This window comes from Drosophila mojavensis, unplaced genomic scaffold (genome assembly GCF_018153725.1).
Source record: "Drosophila mojavensis isolate 15081-1352.22 unplaced genomic scaffold, ASM1815372v1 contig_81, whole genome shotgun sequence".
NCBI classification, from domain to species: domain Eukaryota; kingdom Metazoa; phylum Arthropoda; class Insecta; order Diptera; family Drosophilidae; genus Drosophila; species Drosophila mojavensis.
Window position 1 is genome coordinate 4,734,007 of NW_025318907.1, and position 20,115 is coordinate 4,754,121.

Here is a 20,115-nt window from a genome sequence, read left to right on the forward strand (position 1 = left end):
GCGTAGCCAAAATTAAAATGTCAACGCTTGTGGAGCCTCGAGTAAAAAAACACGGCGCGTGTAAGAAGTTGCGCTTATTAATCTGCAAGAATCTGAGCATCCATTTGGCTCATCCCATTGGAATGGCATTCATACTATTGTTTCCAATATTCACCTTTATGTATACTCAGCTCGATCAGATCATCAATATTCACACCGCAATCAATATTGATGAAAGGAAATTTGGGTCCATAGACATAATGCAGGTGAATGTATCGTAGGTATTTAAGCATTGCGCGTCTGCTCGATCGTCCGATTCGTTTAATTTCCTTCCCTAGTTCAATATTCTATTCACCAAGCAACAAAGTCCTTAATGATGTCATTACGGACGTGGCCGCGAGTTTGGGCACGGAAGTTATTGAGTCTTATTTATACGCATCTGATTTGGATAAAGCACTACACGATAAAGATGGCTTTGTGGGCATTGAGTTCGAGGATAATCTTATAAATATTGTTGATTTACCATTGGAGTTCAACATCGCATTGCGATTCCCGTTGCATTTTCGATCGAAAAAAACCTTGATAAGAAGTTGGCAGCCTAACTTGTTCTTCAAAACTTATGAGTCCGCCGAGAGCTCCCCCTACGATTACGAAGGCTATCTGGTTGTGCAGGCGAAACTATATGAGGCGTTGCTGCAGAGAAAGAACTATTCGCTCCTTGTTCCCCAAATAAGCGTGCGGGCCTTTCCCGAACAGATGTACATGGATTTTTCATATTTGACTCCTTTATACAATCACCTCACCACATACTTTACCTTTATTTATATGGCTCCCTGCTTGATTATTGGTCAGGTAAGTTAAACGAAAACCTCCAATCTATTAGAATTCCATCAAGAGCGTAGTTAGCGGAATTCAATCGGGATAAATATTATTTAGGGCATACTCTTAAATGCTAGTTCTCAGGACCATCGACTCATAGTATTCGGCCCTTGCTATTGACAACAATCTTCAATTTCTAGTCGATAATCTAATTAGGGTCCAGAACTTTTGCTAGAAAATCAGTTGCTTAGTGCTTCGTTATATTTACATACTTTCTTCTATATCGAACCTCATTAGCCTCTGCAAAAATCTAGATCTAGATTAAATTATAATTGCAACTCTCTGGCGTCTACATCGGATGATACTAAGCTTAGATGGGCTCTAGATTTATACGAATTGTGAATTCGCCTGTGATTCTTAGCCAAAATGGGAAGGATGCTGAAAATGCCGAATACCTACTGTTTAATGCGCTCTATTTTTTGGCGTCCTTTACAGCAAATCGTTTCAGAGAAGCAGAGACACTTGAGGGAGATAATGCGCATAATGGGTCTGCCTGTTACGCTGAACTGGGTATCGTGGTTTATAGTGTCCTATTTACTATATTTTGTACCGGCGATCGTTGTTGTTTGCGTCATGAAGTGGTGCATGTGTCCGGCCTCCAATTTTCTAGTGTTGCTGCTAATTTTCATTATCTACATATTTACATTGGTGTGCTTCACGTTTATGATCACCGCCTTTGTGACCAGCACCGTCATGTCGATGACCTCGTTATTCCTGACGCAGCTCCTTAGTTACCTACCATTTCTGATGTTGGGAGCTCGTCACAAAAACTCCATGGCAATAATTGTGTCTCTGTTCATGAACAGCGCCATGCCCAGCATATTCTATCAGATTCACAGTTTCGAGATGCGGGGCACGGGTCTGCAGTGGAAGAATATGTTTAAGTACAGCCATCCCGATGACGAGATGACCATCGGCACCACAATGATGGTCATGCTGTTCACGAACGTATTCCGTGTCCTAATCGGCCTGTATGTGGATCAATTGAATCCTGGCGAATTTGGCGTGGCCAAAAAATGGTATTACCCTTGCCAAAAGTCGTTCTGGTGCCCATGGAGACGGTATGGCCCCCGATTTCAAGATGAAGAGCAAGTATTTCACCCATCCGTATCAGGCAAATCGGAAATCTTTGATACCGAAACGATTCGCAATAAAAAAGTCATCTTGGAGGCACACAACTTATCCAAGTCATACGGCGACAACGAGGTGGTGCACGACTTTAGCATGAAATTTTTTGAGAACGAGATCACTGTAATGCTCGGCCACAATGAATCGGGCAAGACGACAGCGTTGATGATGCTGGCAGGCATCACAGCGCCCACATCCGGCATAGTGACCTTGGAAGGCCTTGACTTGCCCACGGCCAGACAAACGGGTCAATATTCGCTCAGCATTTGTCCCCAACACAATATCCTGTTCGATGAGCTGAGCGCCTATTGGCATATTGTATTTTATAGCCGCTTGAAGGGATTCGAACAGGCCGAGGCGGAAGCGGAGGCCGAAAAGTACCTGGCCATCATGAATCTGTTGGATAAGTCGACCATAAGAGTTGAATATCTCACCACTGGCATGAAGCGCAAGCTCTCCGTGTGCTGCGCTCTGTGCGGCAATACCAAGGTGAGTGGACCAACGATGAGATCCAAGGTTCTTCACGGCTTACTCCATATATACCAGGTGGTGCTGTGTGATGAGCCAACCGGTGGCCTCGACCCTTGCGCTCGCCGTGATGTCTGGAACATGCTGCGCATGGAAAAGACTGGCCGCTGCATACTGATGGTCACGCATTTCATGGAGGCCGCCGAAGTCTTAGCCGATCGCCTCGCCATCATGCGCGACGGGCACGTGTACTGTTACGGCACTGAAGAGAAAGTTATTAGTAGTCTGGGTCCCGGATATCGTCTGGTAAGTCCGGCATGCTACGCCACTAGCTACTTCCAACACGAATCTACTTCCCGGATCTACATCCAGGTGTGTGTGGCCGATGAAAACTGCAATGCGGATGAGGTCACCGATTTCCTTAAGGATAACATTCCAAATGTTGAACTGGAAAACATTGTCGGCTCGGAGCTAACGTATCGTCTGCCAGTTCAGCATGTGCACAAATTCACGAATCTTTTCAAGGCCTTGGAGAGTCAGATGGACACATTGAAGCTCTCCAGTTTTGGGGTTAGTGCACCCACATTGCGAGAGACTTTCCTGAAGATAAGTGGACATACGGTTGAGCGACGTAGCAAACTGGGTGAAGGGGATAGCGACGATTGTAAGTGACACTAGAAGGGGACCGCATCTGGATATATGTACCTATTTATATATATTTTGATTTAGCGTGGGTGACCAAGCCCATGGCGAACCGGGAGTTGAAACGATCAAAGAAAAATCTGAATGACTGGCATGCACTGATGTTTAAGAAGTGTCGACATACTCGCAACCATGCGATACTATATACCTTAATTATCCTGATGCCGTTGATAGAACTAATGCTATTTACAGTTATGCATTTAGTTTACCAACAAGATTTTCTGGTGGAGTTGGATCCCACCGACTTGTCGAACTATAATAACCCAATCGTCCTTAAGGAGATGCTAGTGCCAGCTGACGAAGATCCCCATGATTATTATTTGATCAATAACAGAAAGATTGCCGTGGCGTATGAAAATATAGCCATGGATGCCGGCGCCACAGTGATTTCAGTGGTGCAGGAAACCCTCTCGCAATATATATTGAACAACACTAGACTGGATGAGGAAGGCTTCACAGAAACCTATGTGGCAGCAGCAACATTTGACGACACGATCAGGACGTGGTTCAATCGACGGATGAATCATGGAGCTGGTCTCTCACATGGCCTAATCTATAGAGCCGTCGCATATGCTATGGCCGGCATGGATATCAGGATCGTTAATAAGCCTCGTGCCGATTCGGATATGTCAGTTCTACTTACACACAGCGATCGTCTGGCGCGCACTTATTCCAATTGCCTCTGTGCCTATCTGTGCTTTGCGGTCTCGGCATTCGTTCTGCTGCCCGTCTACGAGAAGGCATCGCACTTGAGGCATGTCCAGATAATGAACGGCATTAGCCTGTGGAGCTACTGGCTGGCGAGCTTTGTGTGGGACTTGTGCATGTTTATGCTGATTATAACAACGGTGCTTCTCTCCCTATATCGTCATCCAGCAGATACCCTATGCTGGATATCCCTATTTCTGTTGCTATTCGGCATCTCCGCACTGATTTTTACCTACCTTCTATCGTTTCTCTTCAAGGACCCGGGCCGCGGAATGGCCTACGTGCTGCTTTTCTATTGCACTATTGGTAACTAACGGAATTTTTTCATGGATGACAATTCCGTTAAAAGTTAATTGCTCTTAGTCTTATTTATTAATTTATCTATTAATTTGGTGTCCAAATTTTCTACATTTAATTGATTCTATGCATCAAAATAAGTTAGGAGTAGAGTAATATGTGAATTGAAGAATTTTTAGCTTCCCTCAAATCTCAACATTTTGGACTTGAGCTTTTCAAATCAATCTTTCGTAGCTCCTTCAAAGGAACCTCCTCGGTGAACTTTTATTTTTTGTTTGCCTGAAAATCAGAGAAAGAGAACAATATAAATATTTTAATTTTTAATTTTTCTACAAATTACCCGATTATGCTAAGGGCAACAGATTTTGTTCTGGAGTCAGTAATAAGTTTGCATTCTACTCTATTCTAGTGTTCTTGGCCGCCTTTCTCATCCCGCTGAGAAATGATAGTGTCTATAAGCATTTTCACAATCTGTTAATGATCCTGCCACTTTATTCCTTGTATGGGGCCGTACTATTCTTATTAACCAACAGCAGCGTAAATACCAATTGCCATGAGGTGGAATGGAAGTCCTTTTGCGAATTGCACAACAGGTGCTGTGGTAAGGTTGACTCCAACTTAGTTGAATGCAAAAAGCATGAAACTGTATCGTGAATATATCGGAGCTTTGTACTCTTTGCATCTCTCAATACTTTCAGATGTAGCCGCGCTGGATATATACAATTTCCTCGTCTGCCTGATCATAGGCCCAATAATATTTTTCATACTTCTAATGCTGGCATCGAGAGCGCTGCCGCTGCGATATGCGATCAAGTTTGGTTTGGTTGCGTTTGCCACAAATAAAAGACAATTCAACATCATCCACTTGAACTACTTTGCAGGTGTCGTTCCAGGGAGTGCTCGCTGCGGGACAACGATGATAATGTGTACCATGCCCGCATGGATATCGACATTTTGGTCAAAAATGAGGACGAGCTGAAGGCCTGCAGTCTAGTCTGTCGTCGAATCACTAAGAAGTACCGCCGCTATGTGGCTGTCAACTGCGTGTCCCTACAGGTCAATCCGTAAGTGCTTATAGAAGATCTTCTAGCTCACAGACGAAGATACATGTGTATAGGGTAAAGGCTAATTATGCACCTCTTGCAGATACGAATGCTTCGGCTTGCTGGGACCGAACGGTGCAGGCAAGACGAGCACTCTGAACATGATCGCTGGCATCAAAATCATTTCCGATGGCGACATCTACATAAAGGGGGTCAACATTAAGAAGTTGACCAAACAGGGTCTATTGAACATCGGCTTCTGTCCGCAGAAGAACATCTTGTTGAACTATATGACCGGCAGGGACATGTTGAAGTTCACCGCCCTGAGCTGCGGCATTAAGAAGGACTTCATTCCGGTCATTATCGGTAAATTGGCCGAACGCTTTGTGCTCACCAAGAGCCTCGATCTGAAGATCAGGCACTACAGTGTGGGCACCAAAAGGAAACTGAATATCGCCATGGCTGTGCTGGCCCACGCTCTTGTCTGCCTCGACGAGCCCACCGCCGGGGTGGATATCAGTGCCCAGGAGGAGATTTGGGTGGTGCTCAGCGACATGCGCGAAAGGGGCAGAGCTCTGCTGCTCACCTCGCACAACATGCAGGAGTGCGAGAAGGTATGCTCCTGCTTGGCCATCATGGTCAATGGAAGCCTGCAGTGCTACGGCTCTGTGCAACAGATAAAGCATTACTACGATAAGGGCATCACTATCCGGATTCAAGTGGCCACCGAATTGGAAATGTTGTTAGGGTGAGCGATGGTAGCAGTATAAGCACCACTGATCCTCATCCTGACTCTGATCACACTTTTAGATCTGAGGACTCTTCTTCGCACGAATCGGAAGTGGAAATCGAAAAAGAAGGTAGGCTACGAAAATGGGCCACCGTGGAAACATAGCATATTGATGACATTCTGCCTTATTCTTTTCAGCTAGTGAATCGACCATGAATTCTGGTATGTAGACGGTCAGAGTCTTAATGACCGATGGTCGGGTATTGTCTGAACACATATCTGTCCTTCAATTTTCAATTTCCAGAGACTAGGTGGATGTCTAAAATGACGGTGTTGTCCACTGAAGATGATGTCAATACGAAAGGGACACAGACTAATTTAAAAAAACGAAAGAAAACGACCTTAACTGTGCCCATATCGACGGAAGATTCGACGGATTATGTAAAAAAATCAACCTCAACGCTTATTAGACAAAAATCATCATCCTTATTTTCGAGGAGCTGGGCATATGATTCGCACATCAGTACGAATGAGTTTACTGACTATGTTGAATTGATCCGAAATGTCGAAGCAAAATTCAAGGCTGATTTTCCCGACTGCTATATCATGTAAGAGCTGTACTCTATATACATTTATATAACTTTCTTGCCAACCATCGTCTAATCCCTTACTAATTTTAGAGAGAGTTACTCGTATCGTGGCTACGTGGTTATCGTAATACCCGACAAAGACGTCAAATGGTCCACAATATTCAGATACGTTGAACAGAAGCGGAATTCATTGCAAATCAAGCATTATTCGATTAGTGAGACATCGCTCGAGGATATCTTTATCGATTTCGCGAATCAGCAGGATTCGGAATAAATTGATCAATCAACCAAAATCTATCTACTGAGATAATTATGTTGTTAGCTGTTAAGCCGGAAATTGTTTAGTGAAATGAACCTTTTGCGCACCTAAATACAAATTCAGTGCAGATCGTTGAACTTGCAGTCATTTACGACTAATGTGGAAAAAATAACTGAACTATATTTATCATTCGTGTCAAATGTGTCATGTCTTTGTGGAATTGTATTAAAGTCGAAATGTAAGCCGCCAGCCAGCTTTACACTCGACTTTGGACTCTCGCTTCGCATTAGCGCCGTCTCTTCTCTTACTTTATAAATATGTATGTCAACACAAAATTTCGGTACTTTGAACTCTATGGCTTCACTAAAACTTTCCACACACACACTCGCAGTCGCCACCTTCTATTTGGGTGAGTAAACTGTCTCTTCGATTTATGGGCTAGATCAATTAGAGCTTGCCGCAGCCAATTTATAGACACACATTTCTATTGTTGTCTCTAAACAAAACAATTGCAAAGTTAACCCTGCGCCCTGCCACTTCAGTCAATTGGCGTTTATATCGAACCTTGCACTCGACGATATGGGGTTGGAGCAGCTGAACATGCGGTTCATATAGAGTAACAAAATTATGAAATTGTCCATTCATTTCAAATCATAGAACACTGAATCGAACAACCTTGCTGATTGCGTAAAGTTCGCTTATCAAAATTCGCACGTATAAAGTTGATAGTGTCTATATATATGTACATATATAGTATAGTATACAACTTATATAGAATTTACATACACATTCGATTCCAGAGCAATTATTCAATGCGCTTGAACAGTTTGCAATTGCCTAAATAACTTTGGTGCATTCAGTGTAAATGCACAACAATATTTTAATAATCAGCAAATGTTGCTTCACATAAATATTTATACAAGTATTTTACTATATAAGTACAAACTTTCAATAACTTAAATTCAACTTTGTTCATTCGTTTCTTACACACAGGGGTCAATTGTATATATATATATGTATATGTATATGTATTGTGGTTGGTGTATAAGCATTTGGTACATTTTTAAAGAAAGCACTAAAGAAGCTTAAACTAATAACAATTAAAACCCGCTAAGACCGGCTACTCCACTGCACTAGAGACTCTTGGCTGACAGTCCCTAATGCAACGCCATAATTACTAATCCTTGAGGCTATTTCAATTTGTGGCATCCGTTACGTTCACCCACTGAATATCAGCTAGTTATTCCTACGAGGTATACAGACGTGTACTTAACACATCCTAGTTAACAATTAATATTTGTATATATATATATATAGTTGTATGCTCTTGCAAAATGGAAGACTTCATTTGCGCCCTTAGCAGTTGATCATTTATAGTTATACGCAGGTATACAAGTAGGTCACATTGTTATGCACGCTTAGGTACGACAACTGCTGAAACAGCTGCTAGTATTTTTTGGCAAGCAATTCCCACAGTTCATGCTAATTATACTATGTCATTTAGCAATTAAAATAAATTAGATTTCGCTTATTAAATGGCCCCAGTTGCCAGTGTTAACTTTGTCAGCGCTTCGTCTGGGTTAGCATGCGCCTGCTTCGCCAACTGTTGGCGTCGCCAGCGTCGCGAGAGAATCGGCGCAAACAAATCATAGTCCAGCTGCTTGTGGCACTTATCGAAATAGATTTGAGAGTTGTCCGCGATGTTGAAGTGAGTGAGCGTTAGGCTGGCACAGTAGCCGATTGCAATGGTGATTAAGAAGCCCAGGACACAGAACCACAGATAGGATAAGCGATATAGCCAAAAGAAGTGCGGCTCTGCTCCGGACATTGTCGCCTGCACCGCTTGCGCCACTTCGGTTACATTTCTCAATTCACATCCGGTGGTGCTCAATGGCAGTGGTGTTGGGGCCGGCTTCGGTCCGCCAAAACCAATCCAGAAGGAAAACGTAAGGCCTAGCAAGAAGCCCAGGAGTACGCCACGCTGATTCGTACGCACTGTGCACACGCCCAGGGTGAAAATGCCAAGCAGTGGCCCGCCTACAACGCCAAAGATTGTCAATGAAGCTTGCAGCACGCCACCCATCGAACCAGCGCCAAAGGCCAACAGTATGCAGAGCAGTCCGTAAATGCAGGCAATGATCTTGGTGGGCAGCGTTGACTGGGAATCGATGAGCGTACGCTTGAAGATGGCCTTGTATAGTGGCTTCAGATAGTCCTCCAGCGTAACGGCCGAGAGCGAAGTGACGGCCGAGGATACTGTCGACAAGCTCGCCGAGAAAATACCCGAAACAAAAAGGCCACAGAGTCCTGGATATTGACCTGAAGTAGGAGAAGCAAAATCGTGAATTGTTTGATGAATCATTTTGCACTCGACCAAGTTACCCATTGTATCCACTGCAAAGAGTGGCATAAGCTGATCCCGCGATTTGATGCGTCCATTGAGCACAGGATCGCAGTCGCGGTAGTAATAGAAGATGGCCAATCCACTGAATATGGTGCTAAAGCTAAGCATGCCCAGAATAGGCAAATTCCACCAAAGGGCGGACTGGGCACTCTTTAAATTGTGCACACTCAGAAGCCGCTGTACCTGCGTCTGGTTGACGCCGTAGAGCGAGAGGTAAGTGACCATGCCGCCGATTATCAGTGACCACCAGGTGTGACGAACGGTCAAGTCCATTGAAAAGTCGAAGTACTGTACACGACCGCGCTCCTGGGCCACATCCCAGATGGCTCCCAATCCACCAGCTCGAATGGCCGACACACCAATCACTGCAAAAATGGCAGCGAACATGAGGAAAGACTGAAAGACATCCGTGATGAGCACAGCCTTTAGGCCGCCCAGCGTGGAGTAGAAGGTGCACACGAGGCCCAGGACAAGTATGGCCGTGCCTCGCGGAATGCCCGTCACCGCCTCCAGTGCCAGAGCAGGCGCATAGAGTGCAATGCCCATATAGAGCACCATTTGCAAGGTGAACGCCATGGAAGCGGCCAGACGTGTCGCATGGCCGAAGCGTCGTTCCAGGTATTCGTAGACACTTGTCGTTCGCATTCGATAGAAGACTGGCAGAAATATGTAAGCGGCAATCGGAGTGCTCAGCACATACGATATGTTTATGGCACCAAATAGGGTGCCGAACTGATACGACTCGTTGGAGACACCCATCAGTGAGATGGCGGACATAAAGCTGGCCATCAGGCTAAAGGACACCGGAAATGTGGTCATGCTCTGATCGGCCATGAGATACTCCTGTGTTGTCTTCTGCTTGCCGCCCGTATACCGGTAGTATATGCCGATCAGCGCTGATATTATCAAAATGCTCACCAGCACTAGGGTATCCCATATATCAAACGTTCCAAGGGGCATTTTGATTGTGCGTATATTTATAATTATTCGGGGTTATTCAACGAATTTACAATTATTGATTTTTCACCCTGCGTTATTACACAGCACAGTTATTGACCTCCTTTACTGTCAATGTTTCTTGCAAATAATATAGAAAGTTTACACACACACGCATATATTATAGAAATACGAGAAAAATAACACGCGATTATAAACAAATAACCAAAAACAAAATGCGGATCAACCGACAACACAACCGCAAAGCTTTGCCGTTGAATAACAACTGATTGACGAAAAGCTTTCAGCGTTGCCACCTGTTGGCGCAATTTTGTGCCTGCGCAATGTAAGCAGCTCGCAGCTGTTGCTGGCAAAACGGAGCCGACAATATCAAACACATTTTCAATTTTGCTGCGTATCAGCTGCAGAGCCACAAGACGTTTGTTTACATTTCGTGGAACAACTCTGAATTATGAAATTGTTTAGAAAATGCAAATTAAAATATTGATAAATTTCTTTAATTTTTATAGATATGATAATACACAAACGTGTGTATGTATATATACATATATGTGTAAATATGTCTGACGATTTAGCTTATACTTATAAGAAACAATATTCGAATTAGGACTTTGATTGTAGGCTGCATGTGCCCTGGTGACGCCGTTTATCGCGTCTTTTGCATTCATCGCTGCAATAGGAGGCAGTGAAGCAGCAATCAAATTCTGCTTCTTGCAAACAGTGCTGACACCATCTTTTACGCTTCACTGTCTTCAGCTCCTCCTTCATGTTCTCCAGTTCAGTCTTGCTGCGTGTCAGTTCCTCGTTTAGAAACAAAACTTCTTGCAGCATCGCATGATAGCCAACAAAAGGTTCTCTCATACCAAGCGATGGCAAAGACGGGGCTATATGCAATGACATTTCTCGAAATGCCTCCGACCTAACGATCATGGAACAGCGTCGCGTGGGCTGTATGCGTTTGGATATTAATGGCGATATAGTTGTTGCGGATGTTATTTTGCGTTTCTTGGCCGATGCTGGCGTGCCAGCACGTGAACGCTTAGCTGAGACATTCACATCAGCCGGCTCCATGCAATGGGGTAGTGCACGGTTGATAAGCTCTTCAGCTTCACGAGGATCCGCATAAAAGTTAAACAAATACATCGGCTGATGCAACAACATCATGTGACACCTGAGTTCACGCAGTGCCAAGTTAAACGTACGCGTGCTCTTCCACTTGGTGTTCAACTGCGAAATGTCCGCATCTATTGGGAGTATATCACGCGCAGACACCAAGGCACGCGAATGGGTGCCCCCGAAATATCGCACATCATAGATATCGGTCCTCTTGGATATCACGCGTATAACCTGTGAATAAATGAATATATGATTATACAGAGAATATATTTTACTGCAGTTTCTACTTTAGCCGGCCAGTAAGGCGATCCACATTGCTTGGCATAGACGAGCTCGTGACGCTGCGTGCAGGGCTTGGCGAACCAGAATGGGGATCGATCCGATTCGTTTGAATAGCGATAGCAATCGGAGCAGCGGCGTATTTCGCGTATATCGTGTGTAATGTCGCGCAGAAGCCATTTAGTTGCATTGTATTCCTCGCAGTTGGTGCCAAAGAAGATGCCAGTGTTATGCTGTAAGTCGAGCAGGTCAATGAGGAACTCGGACAAGTGCTTGTACTTCTTCAACTCAATATTTGTAGATATATCTGACAGGCCCAAAATGTCCTTCTGAAAGAGCACACTCTTAACAATTGTCGCATCAGGCTCGCTCCAATGCTTTGCCATATACTTCCGCACATCCTTCTTCAACCAAGTGTGGTGCGTTTGCCAGCTGTAGCCCAGCAGGCAGTTTAACTCTTCGACCGATACGTGTGGCGGATTTAACAGATCGGCCAACTTTAACAGGCGGCAAGGTGTGCACAGCTCTAGTTCGTCGGTGGCCTCATTTGGGGCCTCCTCGCTTTTGATGAATGTGCTGCGGCGTTTGCGCTGCCGAGCTGGTTTCTCACTAACAAAGAATACATCATCGGAGCTATCGGCTTCACGTTTCAGCGGATCTCGAGGGATGACGTTGATGTTGCTATTGTAGTCAAGCTCGCACGGATCAGTTTGTGCTGATGGAGTTGCTTGAACAACGGATGTTGGCTGCGTTTCAACCTCTTCTTCGTCGCACGAATCCTCCATATCAGACTCATTTAGTGGGAATCGATGTGGTTGTCCCTTGTCCGAGGGGACCGAGTAGTTAGGACGATGTGGATTTTTACGCTGACAAGCTGCATGAAAGCAACGATCACAGGATAGACATTTCTTTAGTGGCTCCGACCCAGGAAAGTGACACTCGAAGCAGTAGGGATCCGGTTTTAGTTCGCTTATTTTCTGAGAGAAACAAAGCGAAATACGTTTTCCTTTGGCACGCGTAGCCTTTCCCTTTGGGACTAAAATACCCTTCGTTATAGCATTTTCTACCGCTTGAGAGGCCTCATCTAAGAACAGCAAAGATATCCAAATCAAACAGAAACATTATGGGGCATTAGAACTTCATTAATTCTACACTTTCGACGTACCATCTGACATGGACGATAGCAAGCAGCGTTCCAGTATTTTATTGGACACATATGCACCATTTTTAAGTTTGTGCATCCAATTTGGCACAGCACTTGGTGGGAAGCTGCTAACCATTTTCTTGATTACGAAAAACAAGTTTGTGGTTGCAGTGAATTCTTTCTATTTATTGTTCTTACCACTGTTCTTTGGTCAGTGCTTTTACCAAACAATAAACGTTTAGAGTTGCCAGATAACAGCATATTAGTTGCACACACACATCTGGCCACATTGACGGCAGTCAGTGTTGCCGTTATGATATACTTTAACAGTTTATATTAAAAAATTTTATTTATTTATTTTATGTATTATGGCATCCACGTCTTCATATTAAACTCTAACATTTTAAAAATTTTTAAGTTTTAAAAATCAAACATCTGGCAACGATGCATGCCAATTGAACAACCGCGTCAGTGTGGGTGAGTTTTACAGCTAGCGACAACACAGCAGCAGCAGCAGCAACAACAGCAGCAGCAGAAGCATAGCGTGTGGCCTTCATGGAAGCTGCTAAAAATATTAATAATTGCTGCTAATCTAATAAGAGTCCACTGGTAAGCGCCTTCGATTGTAGATATATTCTTTCATTGCATCCACTGGATGCAGCGAAACGGAATACGGCCATACCTGGATAGAGTGAAATCATCATCGGCAGCGCTAGCTCACCTTGTCTCTGACGTACATAGTTGTCTAACCAGTGTTTAATCATAGCTAATTAGCGACAGTGTCACACAATGCCCGCGTCAACATCTGTTATTGCCGACTTGTGCATATATCTTCTGACCTGGAATGTGGGCACCCACTCGCCAAAGGACCTGTCGCTGACATCCATGTTGGAGCTAAATGGCACTACCAGCTGTCCACAGAACAAGCTACCCGACATTTATGTGGTTGGCATGCAGGAGGTGAGCACAAATCAGGTACTGAACATCTTTCAGGATGATCCCTGGGTGCTCAAATTGGCCAGTGCGTTAAGCGAATATGAGTACGTTAAGGTAGAGTCGAAGCAGCTGCAGGGCATCCTTATTACCATGTTCGCCCAACACAAGCACATACCGCACATGAAGGACATCGAGACAGATGAGACGCGCACTGGTTGGGGCGGGGTATGGGGCAATAAAGGAGCCGTGAGCATACGACTTAGTCTATACGGCACTGGTGCCGTATTTGTTTGCTCCCACTTGGCAGCACATGATGCCAAGCTGAAGGAACGCATAGAAGACTACCACCAGATTGTGGACAACCACAAGTATCATGTGAAAGGCTACCCCCGCATCTTTGATCACGACTTTGTGTTCTGGCTTGGCGACCTGAACTTCCGCTTGTCGGGCGAGATGTCCGCCTGGGATATACGCAACGCTGTGGAGAATGAAAGTTATGATGAGCTGCTGAAGCTAGACCAGTTGACGCTGCTCCGTGAGACGGGCAACGCGTTTAGCTTGCTGGAGGAGCAACTGCCCAAATTTGCGCCCACTTTCAAGTTCCACGAAGGTGGCAACGAATACAATCTGAAGCGACGTCCGGCTTGGTGTGACCGCATACTGCATCGCGTGCAGGCGAACAGTTATCCGTCCATTATGCTGAGCGCCCAACAATTGTCTTATCAGTCGAAAATGGACTATACGCTCTCCGACCACAAGCCCGTAACCGCGACTTTTAGCTATAAAATCGAAACACACAATTTGTCCTATACGGATGAGGAGCTGCACGAGATGACGCACGGGGCGGGCAGCACAATGTCAAATGTTAGTGTGTTTGGCTTTATCTTAATTGTAGTCTTTAACTCTGTATTTCACTTTTGATTTCACTCTTTTCGCTTCTCTTGTAGCCATTTAAAGCCGAACTAGAAAGTTTTCAGTGATAAATCGAATCAAGTGTTCCCGCCCAAAGGCAGGCAAATGTGCAATCTCATATCTCGCATATCACCCTAAACCACAAGTGCAAATCAAATAATTTTACAATCGCATTACATGATATATTGTATGATGAATCTCAATGTGGCAAAGCGCAGGCTAATCTCTCGACTGTGTAACCTCGTGACGCAATTATATACATCGCTCTATACACGCGTATAGTACAATTTTGCTACATATCATATATAAATAAATATATATAGCATGTTTAACTAATTGATGAATCTCTGTTATACTAAGCGAAGACATTGTTAAAGTTCTAAAGCTGTTGATTCAATAAAGCAATATCTATTTTTCTATAACCAACTTTTGGCTCTTTAATTTGCTGGAATGCATGTGAGTACTATCTCTAAATATATAGCAGATATCAGTTACCCAGAGCATTCAAGGCCTGTTGCTTTATTGCTATACAGCACATTAGATAATGAATTTTAATTATATAAATAATCAGTCGTGATATGAGGTCATTTACTTTTTGTTTAGAATATGTGCATATACTCTGCGAAATGATATTATATTATATTGAGTAAAATCACATACACACAAAATTAACTATATATAACAATATTAAATGTTATATATATATAGTGATAAAAAATTCAATATACATACATATAAACTTTCACAAGAAACACTCCTCAGAATCAAAGTTGGAATCTAAAAAACGTTAAACAGACATTCAAGAATTAAAATATTTTTTCCATACATGATGTGCCAGATAGTATCTTTGACTATAGGTTTTAAAAAGTTTTGAAAACTTAGTAAATAGAATAGGAGAAAAATAAATAAATAAAAATAACAAAGATTACCAATTATTATTTTATAATTGTGCTTTGTTTTTATTTATAAATATTTAAAAACACATGAGGAAGACGTACAAAGGAGTGTACATACTTATATCGTTTTATAATAAACATCATCTCATAAATGAAATCCCTGTTTATTATTTATAAATTTATTTTAAATCTCGTTTTATGAATTTTTGATTTATCTCAAAAGCGTAAATGTGTTATTCACTTGCTATTTAGACTTATCAAGATTCCACTGAAAATTATGTAGCCTTTCTATATAATTTATTTAAATATGTATTTTTTAGTCACTAATATTTCATTTCGTATAACGCGTTTAAAAATTGTGTACGATCTGAATAGCAGATATGGAACAGTACTAAAGTTCATACGATTATTAAAGAGTACATTTGATTATTACTAGTCATTTAGAGTCGTATACTGATCTAGCAACTGTAAATTGAATTTAAGTAAGCAATGGTAAATAATGTGAGCCATAATTCATTTATGGTCAATCCGTAATTCCCACCTAGCTTATCGCTTATCTATGCAACAAGTGTTTTTGGGTAGCATTTTAGCGATGCGTCGACAGAAATAATATTGATATATGTATCAGTATATACATATATCAATAATGACAGTCGTCTGCTAAACGAAACGAGCACACACAAAGGGCAATATTTGATAGAAGGCTGACGAAACCAGTTGGTTTTTGGTGATTTTTATGTTTAAATTTATCATTTTTTAGCTTGATCGCTTACGAATGCTTGAACAAAACGTTGGTGTCAAATTGCTGTACGCCTGTTAGCGTTATTCTCACAGCAGATACCGGCAGAAGCTTAATGGCTTTGCTGGTTCGCTCGGCCTCGGCAACTGATGTGCTATGGGGGTTTTTCGTTCTTTTAAGTTGCTGATTGTATTAGTTAGTCGTCGTTGTAGTACTTTGAAATATCAAGGACTGGCAGTGTCTATCTGATTTGTATACACACGTGTCGCAGCCTCGCAGATTCAACTATGGCTAATAATTGTTTTGAAAATTGTTGCAATTAGCCGCTTTAACGTGATGTATAAACACAATAATTTGATTTTTCAACTTAGATTTTTTTCAATTTTGTTTTTGTAGCTAGTCGATAACAATCCGAGGGAAAAGTCCCCCTAGTCATAAATAGATGAACAAGTACATAAATCATTCAACAATATTACCGTAAAGATAATGAATTGTCAACAGTTAAAAGTGTAACTTTTGCTGAATTCAAAACGGGCCCCACTAGAAGCACCCGCCCTCCAATAATAATCGGAGCAATCGGACCTAACAAAGCTCATAATGTTTACAAATCAGCGGGAATCCATGAAGATGGTATTGTTCGCCCGACCGGTGATTTACCCTCAGAGAAAACAAACATACCGAAAATCAGTTTACATAAAACTTTGTTTATCTAATATCTTATACAAAGCCAATATTGGTGTTAGCCAAAGAGCGCGCAAAGCCTTGAGAGCTGAGGGTCGCGAGCCGAAACTGAAAGCTCTTCTCCACGCAGGAAAACTATGTGCGGGGTATGTCCGCAGTGTGTTTATTCGACGTGCAAATAATGCTGTTTGTAAACAAACTGGTTTCGAGTAGGAAATAATTACCAGCTGTTTGTGAAAATCACGCCTGGCGACTGCTGCTGATAGGCAATCAGATGGCTGAACTGCCAAAACTCTCTCCACAGAACAAAAGATGTATTGAATTTTCATAATGTCAATAAAACGAACTATTCCAGTGCACAGATATAGTATATTCTGATAAGTCAAATCGCATTGATACCATTTATGAGCAATTTATAACAACACAGATAAGTAAATCTAAAGTGAAAACCCATTGTACATATGTGAGTGTAGATTGATTACATTTTGAAGAATGTCTGTAAATGGGTATTTTTTTTTTTTTTATACTTTTTTTAACTTTCTTTAATACTGATATTCATCTAACGGCATTATTCACGGTCTTTTCTTATCAACGTTCTGCCGACAAACACGGTTGCGAACTAGAAGCAACACCTGAATTAACTACCATCACCTGGCTATAGCTCGCCGAAAATAAAAAGCCCCGCGCCGATCGCAGCCGAACGTTTCGGCTGGTATAAAAGGCGACCCTCGGGGCCGGATATCGCTCAAAGCACAGCCAACGATCGGCCAGGCAACACGCGTACCAGAGCGTTAACAAAACACACAAATGTGCATACATGCATAAATAATATATCAGCAAAAAGCACCGCGATTGATGAGGCACGCGCATAGGGAGTCCCCTAAATAGAGTCGAAGCATACACGTCATTCGTTTGAAAATTTGACTACGGAAACAACAGCAACAAATTGGATATACACAAGAAACATAGATGAAGCAACCAGCCATAAAATCAATGAGCTGTAAAACGGTCTCCACGACATAGTGACTGAATCGTAGCACAAAATTGGCGATAGGTGAATTGTTTATTTTCACCTGGTGATTAACAGTGGAAAGATACTGATTTGCACACACACACACACACACACATAATCATGGGCGTGCGAGTAATTGAAGCAGATTCGGCGAGCGATTCGTATGATGATGAGGAGTGTCCCACATGCAACACGAACCACAAGAGCAAGTCGAGCAGCGCCAAGCGCAGCACAACGGAGCCCATGAATATCCACTTGGGCAGCAAGGATCTGGTTGGCAACTGCAAGGAGTATCGCATAGAGAACAATAGCCGCGATCTACGCATCATTGGCAACGGGAATCGCGTGCGTATCGTCAACAACTCGGGCAGTCTGCACATCATAGGCAACGCGACCAGGCTGAAGATCCAGCACAATGCTGGCTACATCAAGTATACGGGCAATGATGGGCGCATCTACCTGGGCAGCGACTCCCAGCAGCAGACGGTCGACTACATTGGCTGCAATGGGTTGCTGAAGGTAGTCAACTCACTGCAGTTGCACGGCAGTAGCAGCAGCAGTAGCAGCAGCAGCAGCAGCAAGCGCACTCCTCGCTCCCAGCCAAAGGTGGCCAAGGATGCGCCGCCGCAAACTAATAAGGTGCCATCTTCGCCGCACCTGGACGTCGAGATTGACAACAATCTGACCATAATCAATGGGATCGCCGGCAACATTGTGATTAAGAATGCGATAAATGTGAGCATTTAGGCTCGCCACGCCCACTCCACTATCTCAAGTCCAAAGTTTAAGCTTAGCAACTTGCCTGCTAGATTTATAGACACGATGACCAGCACGCATGGTTCCTATTGTTATATATAAGTATATTAGCATTAGCTATCTGACTGCTTAACGTGATCTTGTCATCGGGCATTGAAAAGTATTAGACGTCACTTAATAAGTGTGCGTATCTTCACAATACATTCATCATATATGTGTAACTAGCCTATTTAATTTTATATGTACGTATGTTTATGAAGCAACAGATTTTGATCATTCCATGAATGATCTCCTTATATTAAAATATTACATCATTCTAAAATATATTGATTTCCTATTTCCGAGAGCCCCGTTCATTCGTGTGAATTACCACACAGTGCTTTCGGCGTACTTATCAAGATATGGGATTCACAGTGACCCGAGTGGATTTTCTGTCGAGTTTCCTAAAATCGAGGTCTTACTCATATCATATCATGGCCTGACCAATGCCAATTTGTTGTTGTTCACAATGACTTGACCCACTTTGTTGCCAACGACAATGATAACAAAAATACCCCGGATAAGACACTGACATTAAATATCATACCATTTTTTTTTTTTTTTTTTTTTTTTTTTTTTTTTATATAATTGTACTTGCGGTTGTATTTTTGTCGAAAGTGTCGAAAAACGCTCGAGTGTCGCATTGAAATTATTCCGGGGGATTTTTATTTCCAGTGCACGCACATAAAGCAACCAAATTAACAACAACAATTAATTATATAAAGTAAGGCCATTGTTTTCAAAATCCATTGACCGATAAGAATAATATTAAATTTGTATTTTTTACCTTGAATAGGAAAAGAAAAAAACTTATCAACATTTTAGGCAATCTGATTCTATAAGCGCTCTGCGATTTGAAAGTTCGATGTAGATAAGGTAATTTTTATCAAAAAGCGAAGAAAGCACAAATGGCATACACGGAAATATATGTACTTGGTATGGAGGAGTTAAATTTGCAAATTCGTATGTAAATACAATGTATGCCTAAGTAAATTTGCATATGCGTATGTACATACATTCATATAACATCGAATACACAGCCATATAGACGTCACAGCTGGTATTCATTAATATTATACGAGTATTGTAGCCACACGCTATATTAATATGTATTTTATTGTAATATTAGATAATTTCTCCAACAATTGTTTCTTAAATGCATCAGCTGATATTACCCCACTTGATATATGATCTCAAACCAAGCATTTCTATCATTCCATAAAACTATACAGCAGTTTATTGTTATGCAATGTGCATAGATAATACACTTTATTCACTGTAAATAAAATTGCCGGATAAATGATAAATATGTTTGTTTACAATAATTACTGCGGGCTGAATATCTCATTGTTGTGCTAAAACTAAAACTATCGTTACTAGTTATGTTAGCATTAACATAAGAGTGCTGCACGATATTCGTGTGATACACGCTCTTTTTTGCGTTTGCGTTACGTAGTACGT

The 20,115-nt window shown here is 42.3% G+C and overlaps 5 protein-coding genes and 1 long non-coding RNA gene across 10 annotated transcripts; 3 read left to right on the forward strand and 3 right to left on the reverse strand.

Moving 5' to 3' along the window:
* The first annotated feature begins 17 nt into the window (after nt 1–17).
* Nucleotides 18–6,955, forward strand: LOC6580728 (phospholipid-transporting ATPase ABCA1). Of its 3 annotated transcripts, none has more exons than XM_002006495.4 (14): nt 18–256; nt 318–831; nt 1,294–2,475; nt 2,533–2,760; nt 2,827–3,118; nt 3,184–4,170; nt 4,571–4,762; nt 4,860–4,974; nt 5,043–5,225; nt 5,308–5,952; nt 6,015–6,064; nt 6,133–6,156; nt 6,239–6,542; nt 6,615–6,955. In XM_002006495.4, the coding sequence occupies exons 1-14, from the start codon at nt 18–20 to the stop codon at nt 6,796–6,798; spliced, it is 5,139 nt and encodes a 1,712-aa protein (XP_002006531.3). In that variant the 3' UTR covers nt 6,799–6,955. The 3 variants fall into 3 exon arrangements, with proteins under 3 accessions (XP_002006531.3, XP_032585866.2, XP_032585865.2); XM_032729974.2 differs by having other exon boundaries at nt 71–260; XM_032729975.2 differs by lacking the exons at nt 5,308–5,952; nt 6,015–6,064; nt 6,133–6,156; nt 6,239–6,542; nt 6,615–6,955 and having other exon boundaries at nt 4,860–4,979; nt 5,043–5,219.
* LOC122757794 lies at nt 4,214–20,094 on the reverse strand. 3 transcript variants are annotated; one of them, XR_006357950.1, is made up of 3 exons: nt 19,830–20,094; nt 15,264–15,308; nt 4,214–4,440 (listed from the first exon to the last, which is right to left on the reverse strand). It is a non-coding gene; the product is annotated as an uncharacterized LOC122757794 (long non-coding RNA). The 3 variants fall into 3 exon arrangements; XR_006357951.1 differs by lacking the exon at nt 15,264–15,308; XR_006357949.1 differs by lacking the exons at nt 15,264–15,308; nt 19,830–20,094 and adding an exon at nt 4,502–4,585.
* On the reverse strand, nt 7,626–10,419 carry LOC6580729 (putative sodium-dependent multivitamin transporter). The gene is made up of 2 exons (XM_002006496.4): nt 9,166–10,419; nt 7,626–9,102 (listed from the first exon to the last, which is right to left on the reverse strand). The coding sequence occupies exons 1-2, from the start codon at nt 10,145–10,147 to the stop codon at nt 8,315–8,317; spliced, it is 1,770 nt and encodes a 589-aa protein (XP_002006532.1). The 5' UTR covers nt 10,148–10,419; the 3' UTR covers nt 7,626–8,314.
* Nucleotides 10,687–12,923, reverse strand: LOC6580730 (zinc finger MYND domain-containing protein 11). The gene is made up of 3 exons (XM_002006497.4): nt 12,705–12,923; nt 11,548–12,623; nt 10,687–11,491 (listed from the first exon to the last, which is right to left on the reverse strand). The coding sequence occupies exons 1-3, from the start codon at nt 12,817–12,819 to the stop codon at nt 10,748–10,750; spliced, it is 1,935 nt and encodes a 644-aa protein (XP_002006533.1). The 5' UTR covers nt 12,820–12,923; the 3' UTR covers nt 10,687–10,747.
* On the forward strand, nt 13,181–14,953 carry LOC26528232 (phosphatidylinositol 4,5-bisphosphate 5-phosphatase A). The gene is made up of 2 exons (XM_015164390.3): nt 13,181–14,483; nt 14,567–14,953. Exons 1-2 carry the CDS (start codon nt 13,473–13,475, stop codon nt 14,597–14,599), a joined length of 1,044 nt encoding a protein of 347 aa, XP_015019876.1. The 5' UTR covers nt 13,181–13,472; the 3' UTR covers nt 14,600–14,953.
* Nucleotides 17,427–18,954, forward strand: LOC6580731. The gene has a single exon (XM_002006498.4). It carries the CDS (start codon nt 17,980–17,982, stop codon nt 18,604–18,606), a length of 627 nt encoding a protein of 208 aa, XP_002006534.2. The 5' UTR covers nt 17,427–17,979; the 3' UTR covers nt 18,607–18,954.
* Nucleotides 20,095–20,115: the final 21 nt, after the last annotated feature.

Excerpts from the sequence above, each read along its gene's own strand:
- LOC6580728 (XM_002006495.4), top strand. The coding sequence starts at position 18 with ATGTCAACGCTTGTGGAGCCTCGAGTAAAAAAACACGGCGCGTGTAAG. Across the intron at positions 4,975-5,042 it reads CCGCTGCGATATGCGATCAA|GTGTCGTTCCAGGGAGTGCT; the intron begins GTTTGGTTTGGT and ends ACTACTTTGCAG. Across the intron at positions 5,226-5,307 it reads GTGTCCCTACAGGTCAATCC|ATACGAATGCTTCGGCTTGC; the intron begins GTAAGTGCTTAT and ends CACCTCTTGCAG.
- LOC6580729 (XM_002006496.4), bottom strand. The coding sequence starts at position 10,147 with ATGCCCCTTGGAACGTTTGATATATGGGATACCCTAGTGCTGGTGAGC. Across the intron at positions 9,103-9,165 it reads CTTTGCAGTGGATACAATGG|GTCAATATCCAGGACTCTGT; the intron begins GTAACTTGGTCG and ends CTCCTACTTCAG.
- LOC6580730 (XM_002006497.4), bottom strand. The coding sequence starts at position 12,819 with ATGGTTAGCAGCTTCCCACCAAGTGCTGTGCCAAATTGGATGCACAAA. Across the intron at positions 12,624-12,704 it reads GCTATCGTCCATGTCAGATG|ATGAGGCCTCTCAAGCGGTA; the intron begins GTACGTCGAAAG and ends TGCTGTTCTTAG. Across the intron at positions 11,492-11,547 it reads CGCCTTACTGGCCGGCTAAA|GTTATACGCGTGATATCCAA; the intron begins GTAGAAACTGCA and ends ATTTATTCACAG.
- LOC26528232 (XM_015164390.3), top strand. The coding sequence starts at position 13,473 with ATGCCCGCGTCAACATCTGTTATTGCCGACTTGTGCATATATCTTCTG. Across the intron at positions 14,484-14,566 it reads CGGGCAGCACAATGTCAAAT|CCATTTAAAGCCGAACTAGA; the intron begins GTTAGTGTGTTT and ends CTTCTCTTGTAG.
- LOC6580731 (XM_002006498.4), top strand. The coding sequence starts at position 17,980 with ATGGGCGTGCGAGTAATTGAAGCAGATTCGGCGAGCGATTCGTATGAT.